At 39.9% G+C, this 16,501-nt stretch overlaps 1 protein-coding gene across 5 annotated transcripts in view; it reads right to left on the bottom strand.

Annotated features, from left to right (window-relative positions):
- Positions 1-8,472: 8,472 nt before the first annotated feature.
- Positions 8,473-16,501, bottom strand: part of POU2F1 (POU class 2 homeobox 1) — a 166,782-nt gene continuing 158,753 nt past the window's right edge. For 3 of the 5 annotated variants that reach the window (XM_045546619.1, XM_045546623.1, XM_045546621.1), the window contains exons 14-16: positions 14,296-14,641; positions 13,463-13,551; positions 8,473-9,965 (exon numbers count right to left, since the gene is read on the bottom strand). In XM_045546619.1, coding sequence (XP_045402575.1) covers positions 9,655-9,965; positions 13,463-13,551; positions 14,296-14,641 — 746 coding nt within the window. In that variant the 3' untranslated portion in view covers positions 8,473-9,654. The remainder of the gene's footprint in view (positions 9,966-13,462; positions 13,552-14,295; positions 14,642-16,501) is intronic. The other 2 variants (XM_045546620.1, XM_045546624.1) reach the window with 2 other exon arrangements.

Below are 16,501 nucleotides of genomic sequence, written 5' to 3'. Positions count from 1 at the left end.
CGCGCATTCGCCCAGCCCCAGAGGTTAGAGCACCCAGCAGAGCAGCCAATCGTGCACCAGTGTCTTCAACCTCCCCCACTCTGTGGAGTCCTCGGCCAGCCCAGCAGTGGCTCCCACCCTCCCTGGTCCCTGCGGTGACCCTGGTTGTCGTAGGGTGGATTGCAGTGGTGACGGGTTTTGCCTTTTGTTTTGGAAAATCCGCGTAGGGTGGATTGCAGTGGTGACGGGTTTTGCCTTTTGTTTTGGAAAATCCGAATGCCAATTTGTGTCATAGCACGCTCACAGGTCGGCAGGGGCCGGAGCTACTGAGCATGCACCTGCAGAAAAGCCCAGGAGGCGGCCAGCGGCGTGCCTGCCCCTTCTGATCAGCCAGAGGCTCCCCCTGCCCGAGTGCCAGGACGCCACAGACTGGATTGATGCTGAAGACTTCCCTTTTCTTTGGTTTTTTTGTTTGTTTTGAGTTTATACAATCATTAAGAAATCTTTGGTTTTGGCTGGAAATTTAAAAAACAAAACAAAACAAAACAAAGAAACCACCCTCCCCTGGCTTATAGCAGCAGTATTATGACCTGGCTAAGCTTTTTTCAACACTGGGGGTGGGGACTGAAGGTCGGGAACTACATTCAAAGAAAAGGTGAAAGGGCTGGGGACGCAGCTTCTGGAGAGCCCACTGGATACAAGATTGTCAAATAATAATAATATTAATAATAATAATAAACTTAAATATTTGGATTTTTGGTCATGTCAAAGGAAAAAAAGCAAAATGCGCACGCAGCAGTCAGCTTGCAGGAGCCTTTGGTGTCTTCCCTTCTGCCCAAAGTCCTGACTGGAAACAGAACCCTGAGGCCTCAGAGGGGAGGGGACGGCCTCTGCCCCACCAGGGAAAAGGCAAGGACAGAAGGTGACGTGTGGCCAGCCATCAGGAACGCGGGCTGGGGTGGGGTGCATAGCTGGCCAGCCCCTAAAGGCAGGGTGGCCGGGAAAGCAGATGTTAAGAGACCTGTGAAGACCCCTTGCAACGAAAAGAAAGAGAAGATTGCAATTTGCCCTCAGCTGGCAGTAGCTTTCAAGCAGCGACATTCAGAGGCTTGTTTCGGGGCTCCCACCCTAGGCTACAGGTCCCGTGATGCTATAGGCCAGAGCTCGACATTACTGAGAGCAGGGAGGGCAGACTTGGCAACTCTGTAGGGGTTCGAGAAAGTTAAAGCAAGTCACTCAGTCACGAGTTAGAAATGAGGTATACAACAGCTCCTGGACTTGTGGTGGGCAGAGCAGCCCACGCTTACTCGCCTAGCCTTCACTACCGCCGCGGGGGGGGGGGGGGGCCTTCCTGCAGAGCGAGACCTTCTGTGGGGCGCAACGCACGCACACGCCCGTACAAGCAGAAGTGAGAAGCTGGAAGTCTTTCTCCCCCCGACAACCTGACCTTGGGGGAGACACACCACTTATGCTGTAGAAAGCCAATGTTGCAAAGTCTTATCCTCACACCCCCCTCCCCGCCCCCCCCCCCCCCCCCGGCTGTTTATCTCCAACTCTTTGCAGTTTTAAACCCAACCAGGCTGGCACTGGTCCACTCTACTCTTAGAAAGTATGTGCCTTCTGCAGGCTGATGCGGGACTGGAGCCAAAGACACGGTACCCGCCCCCCCCTACGACTACAGCCTTTTGTAGCAGACACTGTCATTTCAGCTTCTGAAAGTGCGTTTCATTTCCTCCTGTATTTTTCAGACCTTGAGACACTTCTAGCACCGGGTGGAAACACAAAGTCTTTTCTCTACTTGGCTCTGTCCTTTTTCATTCGAAAGAGATCCCGATTTTAAGGAACTAAAGTGTATGGATGTCTCATTTTTTACACAGCACTGTATCCAGCTGTCTGCCTGCAGACTTTGGGATAAAATGTTTGAGAACTCAATGCCGCTGCCAATTTACGGAAGGAAGCCTTAAGCTGCTTTTGTGAGGGTGTGGCCAACTTACACAACGATGAATAAATAAACAAAGAAAACATGGGAAAGCTTTGCAGCAGACCTCAACGTTTTTTTACAGTAAATTAGTTTAGGGGGTCTTAACTTTTGACAGTGTCCTGGGTTTGAACCAGAAGGTGGCAGTGGGTGGTGGAGCCCTGTGCAGAGCGGGCAGATTCAGGGACACAGAATCATAAAACACGTCTTCCCTCCCAGGCCCCAGAGAGCTTTGTTTCCCTGCTCAAAGTGGCGATCCACTACACACACCTTGTTTGCCCATAACTTTTGTTTCAAGTGCTCTCATCTTCAATATCACTATTATCTACTTATAAACCTATCTAGCACTTTGAAAAATCACACAATATTAATACCACCTTTATATAAAGTCAGAACAATAAGATTATTAGTAAAGCTTTCATGAAGTTCTGCAACCTGATCATTTTTGGATGGAATATTCAGAGAGCAATATATTTCTCTTCCCTCTCCCTTCCTGTGTCCTGCCAACGCACACACCACAATGAACTACTCAACTCCCCAGAGCCCAGAGATAAAAACATTTCGGAACAAAACCGTTCAACAGGAGAGAAACAGAAGATCTTCTGGTGTTCCATGTAATCATGCTCTTGAAAATGCTCATCCACCCTGGGGTGGGGAACCTGTGGCCTTGGGGTCACATGTGGACTTCTGAATCCTTGAGTGCAGCCTTTTGACTGAATCCAGATTTTACAGAACAAATCCTTTTAATAAAGGGATTTGTTCTGTGAAGTTTGGATTCAGTTTAGGGGCCGCACTTGGGGATATGGAGTAAACAAAAAAAATTCTTACCCCCATCTTTTGCCCTCCCCAAATTTCTGAGCAATTCCAAGAATGCTACACAGAGCAACCCTATCCATCCTTACAGAGCCAACAGAGCAAAATGAAATAAATCTCTTTCCCAACGCCACGATAACCAAGAAGACTTCCTTCAAAGAGGGGGGAAGGAAAGGGGAAGGAAAGAGACAACATAAAGCTTTTCCAAATTTCAGCTTTTTGCTCCTATTCCCTCTGCCTGTCCTGAAAACACAAGGATAAGCAATGAGTGACATAGCAGTGTCTTTGGTATCCAAACCAAATCCCACGTAAGTTCTGTGAGATAGATCAGTTACTTACAAAAATAGCCTTTCTGGAGATACAGTCTATGTGTGAACTCAAGGAGCTGAGGAAGTTTTGTCCCAGAGTACGGGCAGAGAGGGCTTGTGATTTTCCCTAAACCAGCGTCGTTTCTCATTCCCATTCCCATCGAGAACAATATACTCTCCTCAATCCCACCAACCAGCCAATCGTAAAGGGTCACAGCCATATCACAGATGTGAGGTGCGCAGCTTAGCTTTCAACTTCTTGGTTTGGTTTTTGTTCTGTTTGTGTTTTCAATCTAGAAAGAACTAGCCTCGGTATGAGGAAAGCAAGTTAAGGTTTGAAAACACTGTGCTACTAGCACACCTGGTAACTTGACAGAGGGCGACAGACAGAACCTGTTTCACTTCAGTTTTCCTAGATCAAGATACATCACTCACTCACCTCTTCTTTCCTCTCCCAATTAATTGGTGCATGTTTATTTCTGCCTCTATTTCTCAACTGCACACCCAGACATTCATACATTCATCCTTTGCCTAAGCTTTTGCTATGTACAGAGGTAATGAATCATTACGAGAGGCTGGCAGGTCTGGGGGACACAGGCAGCCGTAGGAAGGGATGTAAATGCACCCTCAGGGCCCCTGAACCTCCTGGATACCCCTTATGTTAGCTGCAGGCCACCACACACTGTGCTGCAGATCAGACCACAGAGAGGCCAACGAATCCCAAACCCAATCACAGGGAAAATCAAGTTTCCTTTGGCAAGACAGATAATAAGAAAAAACAAACATACACACACGAGCAACATTTTCCTTCTAACATAATCAACTTCTCCTCTTACCTCCCCACCCTCCCTAACCCTATAAATTGTAACCTATAAACAGGATCCTCAATACATACAGCATCAATCATGTTTATCAATCATAATAAACATTAGTTCAACTAAATGCTACAGCTAGAATCATTTCCACTATTTATAAAGGTTTTTCTTTTATTTATATGGTTTTTAGTTTAAAACCAGTTCTGCAACAATGCTAAGCTATGCTGAGGTATTTTATGAAGGTGCCAGAAGCCAGCTGTTACCCAGATTAAGGTACCACCATTCAAAGAGAAAAAGAAGGGAAAGAAAAGAGAAAAGGAGATCCAGGTTACAGAATCAACATAAGGTTCACTCAAATTTACTGCTTTTAACAAAGGCCAAGAGTAAAAGAGCTAAAACAAGGAACTGCTTTGTGAATACGGTCAGAAGAAAGCAGCCATTCACAAACCATACAGAAAACTGGTACGAACCAGACAACTCTGAGAAACACACATTCCCTGCCTTCCAGTGGAATCTCTTCCAGTATCTTACTGGGAATCTCAGGGTTGTCCCATCTAATTTCTTTGGATTAAGAAAAGGATGATTAGCTTTTAATGATGAAAGCGATTTATTTATCCTATTACTGTCCCAGCTTACATTTGTATTTTGTGCGCTGTCTATGCAAACCTATATAATAACTCATCTTAGGTATTCTTCTTAGAGGAATGGCAAAGAATGATTTTTTTTCCTCCTCCAGAGGGAAGGTAAATGCTAAGAAAGACTTATCACTTTATCAAGTGTCATCCTCAAAATGTTTTAAGACTGAAACATGACTCCAAACAGCCAGGATTACGATTTTACATGAATGTCACATATTAAATGCTTTTCACACATACATATAAAAGTGAACTCTTATCAGTTATGAGGAAATTAACGCAAAAATTCTTGCTCATTTGGAAAATTTTAAGTTTCAGGTCTTTAGTCTTTTTCTCCCCTTTTAACGTTTTCAACTCTAATAAACAAGGTTTGAAGAACAAATAAACTTTAAATTCATTGTTTAGATGATTTAATGAGAAACTATCTGACCAAACTCTCCTAATGAATCGTTGAGGTTTGTCTTTAACTGCAGACTGGTCTTTGGAGAGCCTCTAAGGGCTGAGGCCGAAGGAGCCTGCTAGCAAGAGGGCCTGGCCTTCCAACGTCATCTCCCTGGCGGCTCTTCTCTTTTTTTGGGGAGAAACAAAAGAAAGAGGCTTCTCTGTCTTCCTATTTCAATGATCTTATTTCTTTTCTTGGTCAAGAATGTTTTGTGAGGATGATATAGTTTGGGAACAGCTTTAGATTATGAACCACAGAGAGTTTCTTCTGTAAGCCAAGTATTTGCTATATACTAATTGCAAAGTTTTCTATCAGGATTTATAACTTTAAACATTTACATGAATTCCCTATGTTAGCAAGTGTATCTGGCTTTTCCAGCAAGTTGAAAAGAAAATATAATGTTAAAGATTGGGCTGAATTTAAATGTTGTGTCAAGCAAATATCTGTGCTTCTAGATAATACAGACAAGGTTTCCCTTATCTTCCCAAATGAATGAGGGATAATGGGACAAAATAACGTTTAAAAGAGGTATAATTGTGCTTTTTATCCCAACAACGAATGAATGATGTAGAATAAATTGGCAAGATGATGTCACTAAAAATCTTTTAATCAATCTTACTTTCCCTTTTTTTTTAAAACAAAAACGATTCATTTCTTATAATGCTACCATGAAGTATAAATAGGTATGGTCCTATATAAAATGAAAGTTGGATTCCTTTGGTTCCATTTCTCGAGTAACGAGTTGAGTAAATTGGGATGGTATTGATCTTTCTGATAATAAATAAAAGGAAGTGTGTATTATATCAATGAATATAAACAATTTTTTTCTTAATTCTAAAAAGCTGCCTATAGAACTTCAGAAACATTTAAACTAATATAGCACTCAACTTAGTTCTTAGAACAATATAGTAATATTGTTCCTGTGAGAAGCCCTTTTTTAGGTCTTCCTGCTCTGTCCTTCAGATTTATACAGGGTATAAATAAAGTTTATGACCAAATTGCACCACTTGTGACAAGCAGGATTCAAACAATTACATTCACCACTCCCTACGGAGGGCCCATTACTATGGGCAAATATAGTATTACTATAAATGCATTTAGAATTAGTCTTTGGCTTAGTATGTGTTAACCAAATTCAGGGATAAAATAAAACTTGCATAAATATTAAGTGGGAACAAAAAGAAGAATGATGCAATGAATTGTGATGACCTATCTAGCCTTTCTTCTTCAAAATGCAAAAACTCTACCAAACACCTCTTTTTGGTCAAATAGCCCCTATAGTTTCCAGACTCTGCCTTATGTAAGGCGGCTAAAAGTTAAGTTTGAGTACCTTAGTTTAGGAGATAGTTCATTCAATTCAAAATGCATTTCTTGAGATGACAAAAAAAGATGATATAAAGTAAAAAATGACTAAGGTGTTCATGAAGCAATATGATCAGCAGAGTGTCTAGGGATGGTGGTGGGGAGTTGATTTTAAACTAAGCACCCACCAACAAGCTATATTAGTGTTTCATGTGTACACGTGTACATGTACCTTTCATTTCACAACTTAGTTTTAAATAAGTGAAAAAAGAGAAAAAATTTTATCTTTGCCTAAAGATTTACCTTTGTCTAAAGATTATTCTTTTAAACAGATTTTTTTATGCTGGTTTAAGGTACTACCCTCATCAAGTGATCTACACACCAAAAGGCAGAATCCCCTTATCCCAAATTGACTAGAGAGAGAATACAGAACAGGGCATAGAAATAAATGACCACTGTACTGACATTTAAAGCTTAGTATCTTTTTTAATGTTAAAGTCTTTTGTTGAATCTTATTTGGGAAAGGGATCATTTTTTTTAACCACATGTGGAAAATAAAAAACAAAAAGCAAAACAGTCTTTCCTTGCCCTTCTGCCTGACTCACTGGGCTTGAGTCCCTGGGGACTCCACACTTCCTTTGGTAGCAATTTTGGGAAATTAATGCTATAACCTCTAATCCAGTGTGGTGAGTATCAGCATTTCCCTCCCCAAATCCTTCCTTCTAACTTTCGCCACTCCCAAGAGAGGGACTCATTGCCATGGGCAGCTACAGTATCACTGACAGCCCTAAAATCATTTGCACAGACTAAAGTTAGAGATGGCAAGTCAGAAGAGAAGATTAAATTTAACTACAACAGAGAAAAAGCAGATGGAGAGGAGAGAAATTAGTAACTGACACTGCCATTCTATTTACACACCAACCTAAATAAACTAGTTAAACATCAAGTTAATGTCTGCCCAGAAGATATTACAATTTACCAACATAAAAGATTAAAAACAAGCAGCAACTTTTATATAAAATTAACAAAGACAAATGAAAAAGAAATTGTCAGTAGCATCTATCTCCTCGATGTGTCTGAACTGCACATTATAAACTAGTCCATTAGTACAGCAGCTTGCTAAAAATTGACTTTGGTTCAAGCTTAGTTTAAAAAAAAACATAAAAAACACACCACACAAAAAAGGTGGATGGACATTTGTTAATTTCCCTGCTTGCAGTTCACTGATTTTGGAGGGATTTTTAGGGAAGGTGAAGGGTAAGAAGAGGAAATTTAGGGGTGGTAATTTAAATACTTTGTGAAATAAAATAAGACAGAAAAAAAAAACAAAGAAAAATTTAAAAGGGGTCTAAAATATTTCTGACCTTTTAATATTACTGTGACTGTCTCCCATTCGAATCACAAATAAAAGTCCACACTGTGTCTGTATTACTGCCTTTCTGCACAATGGTGAAGAGAGACAAACACACAGAATCCAAGCTCCCTTGACAGCATCAGACTGAAAACCACCTGTAAGCTCTCGCTACACCCTCAGCTTGAAAGGGAGAAAAAGTGCAGTCTTGGGACCACTGGAGATTTAAGCAAGCACCCATAGACACCAAATGGGAACCTTGAACTCCAATAAGAAGGGGACTTTAGATGAGCTGCACTGCAGTAATCCAGTCTTTTGGAAAATTTTTTGGTACAGATGGTACAGAAACAGTACATTGACAAAAAGGGGAATTTAATCTCCAAGTTACCCTCGTTCCTCTTCATCCACTTTCACAAGCTCTTCCTTTTCAGTGGGCTCATTTATATAGTCTAGAAACACCTGAAAACTATTACAGGAGCTAATCACTTCCTACACTGAATAGAGATGTGAATTACCTAGCAGGAGCATCACGAACAAACCAAGGAGACTCTTAAGATGTGTGCAAAGTTCCTGCTCAAAGTCCTTCTTTAAAGGTTCTACAGACCCCATGCCCGGCTATTAAGTGCCTCCTTTAGTCAGAGAACCAAGGAGAATCTCAGGGTTAGAGGAACTTATAAGCCATCCAGTGGAAAGGAAGTCTGCAGATTTCTAGAGGAAAAGGTGGTAACCTCAGACTCTTCTCATCACACCTCTTTTGGATATATAATTGATGGAAAATAGTCTAGTAGAATTCCTTTAGAAAATAAAAGAAGGGAAAAAGTTCCCCAATTTCAGTAAGTCAGTTTGTTCTTTGCCAAGTAAGTTAAAGGAAGTTTCGATGAAAAACTTCTGAAAAATGGAAAAAACAAACACACCAACAGTAGGAGCATTTTTCAGGAGATAAGAAATCAGGAGAACCACCAAGTCAGGTGTCTGCAGTAGTCTTTGCTCTTCGGAACCAAATCCTGCCCTGCAACATGTACAGCTGTTCCCATTGAAAGTAGCAGAAAGCAGCACTGTTGCACCGCAGGATCTGGGCCTCAGGGTCATTCAATGATTTGGGGGTGAGTGAGAGCTACAGTTCAGCAGGAATTCCTTCCTACACAAAAGTGCTCCAAAGGCACCACCTGATGGGGGGAGGGGGAGGGGACATGTGTGGAGTAGGAGTGTTTGCACACACTGTCTTCAGCTTCTGCACCAAGCCTCTTGCATAAGTGGCAAAAGAAAATAATTTTCTAGCACCTCTGTAAGAGTCATCAAGGATAAGGAAACCAGCAAGAACATTCCCCGCAGTTAAGAACAGAAGTCTCCCCTTACCCCGAAACCCTCCCTCCCCACAGTGTGGGAGCTCACTGAAATAGGATCCAGGAGCAAGAGATAAACATGTCCAAACTATATATATATATATAAAAAAAACGATAACAACAACAACAATAATAATAGAGATACAGTAATACAGGCCTGCCTAAATTGTACCAGTTAAGAAAGGAACCCCCAACACAATTGATACGATTATAAACACCTTGTTATGACTTAATGGCCTGTACAACAGACCCATAAAAATGATTTTTTTTTAAGATAAAAAGAAATTTAGATAAACAAGAAATCCCCTTCCTATATTGGAATTGGTAACCCACCTTAACTTGTCATCACGACTGCTGGAAATGATAAGTAGTCCTTTCACTTATTTTTTTGTTTGTTTGTTTTTGATTTTTTGTTTCTTTTTTTTTTTAAATTTTTGGTTAGAAAGTTCTCCAATCCATGAAGCAATCCTGAAAAGACAGTGTTTTATTATAAAATTAGGCAAATGTTGTTGTCCCATCTCCATCCTTTCTTTTTTTTCTGGTATGTGTTTTCCTTCTCTCCCTTCTCTCCTTTGCCCTCACAACATGGCGAGAGGAAGCCGATCACATTTTTCAGTTTATTGACCTGGCTGGCAGCCCAATCTCACCGCAGAGTGAAAAGGCTCCCGGCAGCCCAGCTCCGCCCAGCTCACTGTGCCTTGGAGGCGGTGGTGGTGGTGGATGCAGCCCCGCCGGCAGAGGCCACGGTGAAGAGAGAGTTCTGGATGGACTCGGCTGAGGTGGAGGTGGCGTGAAGGCTGGCTACAGGTGCAGAGTTCCCTGCAGAGGCTGCGGCAGCAGAGACCAAGCTAACCGGGTTGCTGGTGAGCAGAGAGAGGTTCTGAGGGTTCAGGAACAGAGGGGCGGTCACGATGTTGGGGGCTCCTCCGGCATTGGCAAACACCAGGTTCCCAGTGGCATCCAGTGACGTTATTGGAAGAGAGCCACCAGAAGCAAGAGCTACAGACAAAAATCCGAAAAACAGGCAGTAAGAAGAATGTTAACGTCATCCTGGAGAAGCCAAACAGATTCAAAGGTCTACTGAGTTTTCCTATAACTCAGCAGGAAAAAGTGTAGCCCTTCACTGAATTTTTTTCTCAATCACAGTACTGTATTGACACAAGTTATGGTTTTTTTTTATAATTTTGAAGAGCCTAAAGGACAAACAAATCTAACTTATTTAATGAGTATGAGCAGGGTACGTTAAGAGAGAGAGTTAATAAGAACTTTCTAATGAATCAGAGTCATGTTTCTATCTTGAAATCTCAGGTTTATTTAATTTACCTGGACATATTTGATAAATCTAATAATTTTATCTTTAATGAAGAGTGCTAATTTTAAACTACCTCTATGCTAGCTAAAGTAATTAAAGCATTAAAAATATATTTAGCTTTTATAAATCAACTGGTCTTATTGATAAATTTGACATATAGGACAAAAGCCATTTTTCAAAAAAGGTTTCATTCTAAAATAAATTATACATCACCAAATAAAATAAAACTTTTGGCCCTGAGAACTCTCATTTAAGTACAACTATTTTATTTTTATTTCAAATTTTTTTTAGAGATGGGGTCTTGATATGTTGCCCATGCTGGAGTGCAGTGGCTATTCACAGGTGCTATCATAGTGCACCGGAACCTCAAACTCCTGGCCTCAAGTGATCCTCTACCTCAGCCTCCCATCAAACTGTTTTAATTTTAAGAAAAAAATATTCTCTGATTAATATAGTGATGTCTCTCAAATTGTTTCCTTGAATCACATAAGAGCAAGCATCTTCAGACGCAAAGCTTAGATGCTAAACAAGGAAAACCCTTCACTGTGTGGAATGAATACTGTCCTGGATAACATGCTAAAAGGCTGAAAGGGACGCAACTAGGCTTGGAAAAGAGACATTATAATCCAAGAGAATATGTGCTCCCACTGACAGGGATATAAAAAGAGCAGGACCTAACAAGAATTGAAAGTACCCTTGAAGTCCACCTAATGTGCTCCAATGTTAACTCATTCATGATAGAACTTTCCCATGGCTTTCATGAGGACTTGGGAAGTCTTATTTGGACAAGTTTGCCTGGAGAGGGGTCTTAGATGACTACTTGGATAAACTTACGGGGGGGAAAAATCTGCCTCCAAGTCTATTCACATAAGATAAATATCAGCATAAAAGTCTTGGATAAACAAAATTGATAGACCTCTCGCTAGATTATCCATGAATACAAGAGAAAGGACCCAAATAAGCTCAATCAGAAATGAAAAAGGAGATACTACAGCTGATGATATCACAGAAATACAAAATATCATCTGTGAATACTATGAAATCTCTATGCACATAAACTAGAAAATGCAGAGGAAATGGACACATTCCTGGAAACACACAACCTCCCAAGACTCAATCAGGAGGAAACCGGAACTCCTGAACAGACCAATAATGAGCAGCAAAATTGAAGCAGTAATAAAAAAATCTTCCAACAAAAAAAAGTCCCGCACCAGATGGATTCACAGCTAAATTCCACCAGATCTGGTATCCATACTGCAGAAATTATTCTATAACATCGAGATGCAGGGAATCCTCCCCCATTCTATGCAGCAGGAAAAGACACAATAAGGAAGTGAAAGATCTCTACAAGGAGAACTACGAAACACCGAGGAAAGAAATCACAGATGACACAAACGGGAAAACATATCACGCTCATAGATCAGTAGAATCAACCTTGTTAAAATGTCCATACCATCCAAAGTGATTTACAGATTCAGTGCAATTTCCATCAAAATACCAACGTCATATTTCAGAGATCTAGAAAAACTAATTCTACATTTCATTTGGAACCTGAAAAGAATGCAAATAGCCAAAACCATCTTAAGCAAAAAGAACAAATCTGTCACATTATCAGATTTCAAACTATACTACAAGGCTACAGTAACCAAAACAGCATGGTATTGGTACAAAAAGAGAGACATAGACCAATGGAACAGAACAGAGAACTCAGGTATAAAACCATCTACATATAGCCAACTCATCTTTGACTAAGCAGACAACAATATACACTGGGGAAAAGAAGCCCTATTGAATAAATGGTGCTGGGAAAATTGGATAGCCACACGAAGAAGAATGAAACAGGATCCCTCTCTCTAACCACTCACAAAAATTAATTCAAGATGGATAAAAGGCTTAAATGTAAGACATGAAACCATAAGAATTCTAGAAGAAAATGTAGGAAAAACTCTTCTAGATATTGGTCTAGGCAAAGAATTTACGAAGACCCCAAAGGCAATTATGGCAACAATAAAAATAAATAAATGGGACTTGATTAAATTAAAAAGCTTCTGCACAGCTAAGGAAATAATCAACAGAGCAAATAGACGACCTATAGAATGGGAGAAAATATCTGCAAACTATACATCCAATAAAGGGCTTATTACCAGGATCTATAAAGAACTCAAATCAGCAAGAAAAAAAATAAACAACCCTATTAAATAGTGGGCAAAAGACATCAACAGAAGCTTTTCAAAAGAAGACAGACAAATGGCCCACAATGAGATATTACCTTAGCCTTGTTAGAATGGCTTTTATTAAAAAGTCCAAAAACAATAGATGCTGGTGTGGATGCACAGAGAAAGGAATGCTTATATCGTGTTGGTGGGACGGCAAATTAGTATAATCTCTACGGAAAACAGTATGGAGATTTTTCAAAGAACTAAAAGTAGACCTACCATTCAATCCAATAATCCCACTACTGGGTATAAACCCAAAGGGAAAGAAGTCATTTTATCAAAAAGACACCTGTACTTGAATGTTTACTACAGCACAATTCACAATTGCAAAGGTCTGGAATCAACCCAAGTGCTCATCGATTCATGAGTGGATTAACAAAATATGGTATATGTATACCACAGAATACTACTCAGCCATAAAAAGGATGAATTAATGCCTTTTGCAGCAATTTGGATGGAAGTGGGGACATTATCCTAAGTGAAGTATCTCAAGAATAACAAAAAATAAATACCATATGTACTCTCTAATAAACTGGAACTAACTGATGGGCACACGTGTGCACAGAGGGAAGTAAAAGTCATTAGAAATCAAGCAATGGGGAGCAGGGAAGAGGAGAGGGGAAAACCCACAGTGAACACTATTCAGGTGATGGGCACACTCACAGTCCTGACTCAAGCATTACAAAAGCTGTCCATGTAACAAAAACCTTTGTATCCCCTTAATATTTTGAAAAACAAAAAACAAAAAAAGTCCTGGTCTCATACAATATACCCAACTAAGTATATTTCCTGTTCTCACTCACAAACTAAACCTATATTTTTCTTACAAAGCTTTTTTACAAGGACATTTTCTTGGTCCTCAAGAACAAGTATTTGTCTTTCCCCATTGCTTTCACCTCTAGCAAAGCAGGCTTCCTCCATTACACACACACCCACACAAGCTACGTAAGGAAAAAGGTTCCACTGACCTTGAATAGTTGCCAGTGTACTGTTGCTCATCAGAGCTGGGCTGAGAGCACCGCCCAGGGTCCCTGGATTGAGACTGAGTAAGGCACCTCTGCAAGTCCAAAAGAGGGGTCACTTAGTACCATGCAGACACATCTGTCAGTTTGACAACACACCCAACAGGGATAAAGAAAGAAAAATGTAGCTAGGGAAGTATGTGGAAATATCTGCTATTTTCCCTCACTCTGACATGGTTTGGCCAATAGTTCTTGGTTACTGGTTTCCTTGATGCTTACTTATACAAACAAGGTTTCACTCAGCATAAAACGTAAAACTTTTACAGTCATTCTGACTCTTCTTTGAATGACTTCATTCTCTTTTTTCCCAAACAAAAGAAAAAACTCCAGAAGAAAGGATATATTTACAAGATGATTTTTATAATATGGTCGACAATAATATAAAAGTGGGACTTTTATTACTATCTCTCTTATCTATGTTGGAGAATTAGAAAGCCGACAGTAGAGAGAGTGCAATGGAGAAAACAGAGTCAGGAATTCTGGGCTTTCCTCCTGGCCCCATCACTGAGGGAATCAGTGACTTGGTAGTCTAGGTTATAATCTGGAAACAAAGGTATGACTACTGCTCTTTCTAGGGTGTTAAGAAACTTAAGCTCAACTATAATCAAGGTCCTTGCATGATCAAACAACAGCCCATTTCAAAGATTTCAAAGAGATTATCATTTTAAACTGATGCTTTTTTCATTTAAGATGGTGATGAAAAGTCTCCCCTACGAGCAATGCCAGGCATGACGTCCTAGTTGTTTCTCAGCTGTGAATGGATGAGAGAAGCACCGTACCCAGCCGCGAACTGCGAGGGCGCCATCAGGCCTGGGTTTAGTCCTGCAGCAGCAGCCATGGCAGCAAGACTGGCGTTTGCTGGCAGCTGTGCAGCTCCTTGGAGGGCGGCAGCTGCTGCTGTTTGCAAGCCTGATGCTGTCACCATCACCTGGCTGGTCCCGAGAGGGGAGGACAAAGGAGTGGAGGTGGTCTGTGTTGTGCTGGTCTCACTGGCACTGGATGCCTCGGAGGTGGAGGCTGAGGCAGAAGGAGACGGACTCAGAGAGGGGGAGGTGACTGCTGAGGAGGCCGGAGGTGCTGTGGAAATCACGGTTGCCGTGTTGTTGGAGGTGGTGTCTGTAGTGCCTGAAAAGAGAACGGGATTAGAAAATGACCTTCTGTGAATGATTTTTAGAAAAATGATAGTTTTATTCAGCCATACTCTAGAACCAATGGCATAATTGAACTAAATTGAACCTCTAAATTGGTCTTTTATTAACCTAGTCTAGTATTTCCATGGAAAGTAACCACAAAAACAGGCATTTTAGAACCAAAGCTATGAACCCTATACTTTAAGATACAAGAGCAATAAAGTAACCATGAAAGAAACAGACTAGTTTTCCATTGCCAGTTTCCTATTCAAAAAACAAAAGAAAGAATCACAGAAGCTCTCATTACGGAATAATGCTCTGAGGAAGAAACATAAGGCAAAAAGGGAAAGATTCTGTAAAGCTCTTTTTCATTCATACTAGGGAGACTCCCTAGTAGTTTCCATAGGAAAATCAAAACAACAAGAAAGACTGCACATTAAGTACTTTTCTAAGAGTTAAGTGTCAATAATATACAGAGATAGTATATAAATAACTAAAGGTATATGTCTAGATGCCTTGCTTGCATTAGAAAATTCAATTAGCTCTCAAAAGCCCACTGTGGTAAACCTTTTCTTATTTATTTATAAAAAACAACATACAATGATACTATGAATCTCATAAAAGTTAGCACGTAAAATGAGGATCTATGAAATTATTATTTGCATGGCCTTAAAAAAATCAAGGTGCCTGGATTTGTGTTTAAGAAGAACAAATGTTTGGATATAAATGACTAATTGACATTAAAAATATCATTATTAAACACTAAAACACATTCACTGGGATTGTTTCATGTTCAAGATCAGTGTTGCCTAACAGAAATACAATACATACGTAATTTCAAATTTTCTAATAGCCCCATTGAAAATAGTAAAAAAAAAAAAAAAAAGTGAAATTAATTTCAATTATACATTCTACCTAACCTAATATGTCCAAAATATTATCATTTCAAGATGAAATCAATATTAAAAAATTAAGTTATTTTGCCTTTTTCCTTTCTAAGTCTGGAAATGGCATGCATTTTATCATTACGGCACATCTAAATTTGAACTAGCCACATTTTAAGTGCTCAAAAGCCACTTGTGGCTAGTGGATGACATATTAGATACCAAAGGTCTGAAATATGTCTGGAAGTTAGGTCTGCAGGGACCAGAGGCAAGTGTGACGTAAAGAATGTTAAGTTACTCTGCCTACGGTAGAAATGGCTCATAAGGCTCTCGTAGGAGAGATAACCCTCCACAAAGCAGAAGGCATCAGCTCTCCCCAGTGAGCTGTAATTTTGATGCTACCTATAAAAGACAGTATGTATAGAACAGGCCCTCTTATTTCAGTTACCAATAAATGCTACATATTACAAAAACAGGCTGTCTAAACTAGCTGGAATTTAATGAAATTCATCATGTTCTAGGATATAATCAATCTGTTACCCACGGGTTCCGTTCTGTGGATTCAACCAACTGTGGATTGAAAATATTTGGAAAAAAAAAAACAATAAAAATATTATAAATTAAAAAACAATACAAAATAACTATACATATAGCATTTTCATCATATTAGGTATTATAAGTAATCTAGAGATGATTTAAGTATATGGGAGGATGTGCATATGCTATATGCAAATACTCTGCCATTTTATATAAGCAACTTGAACACCCTTGGATTTTGGTATCTGGTGAGGGCCCTGGAACCAATACCCTGAGGATACTGAGGGATGAGTGTACATGTATAAAGCAGAACCTAAGCAGCATTTCCTCAGGATACAGAACTCAAAAAGACAAAAAAAAAAAAAAAAAATCCATAAATTTTCAATATAATATAATCTTCTGAGGTATGGAAGACTTTCAATATTAAATAACTC

Source organism: Lemur catta, chromosome 3 (genome assembly GCF_020740605.2).
Source record: "Lemur catta isolate mLemCat1 chromosome 3, mLemCat1.pri, whole genome shotgun sequence".
Taxonomy (NCBI): Eukaryota; Metazoa; Chordata; class Mammalia; order Primates; family Lemuridae; genus Lemur; species Lemur catta.
This window is presented reverse-complemented; position numbering and strand designations above follow the sequence as displayed.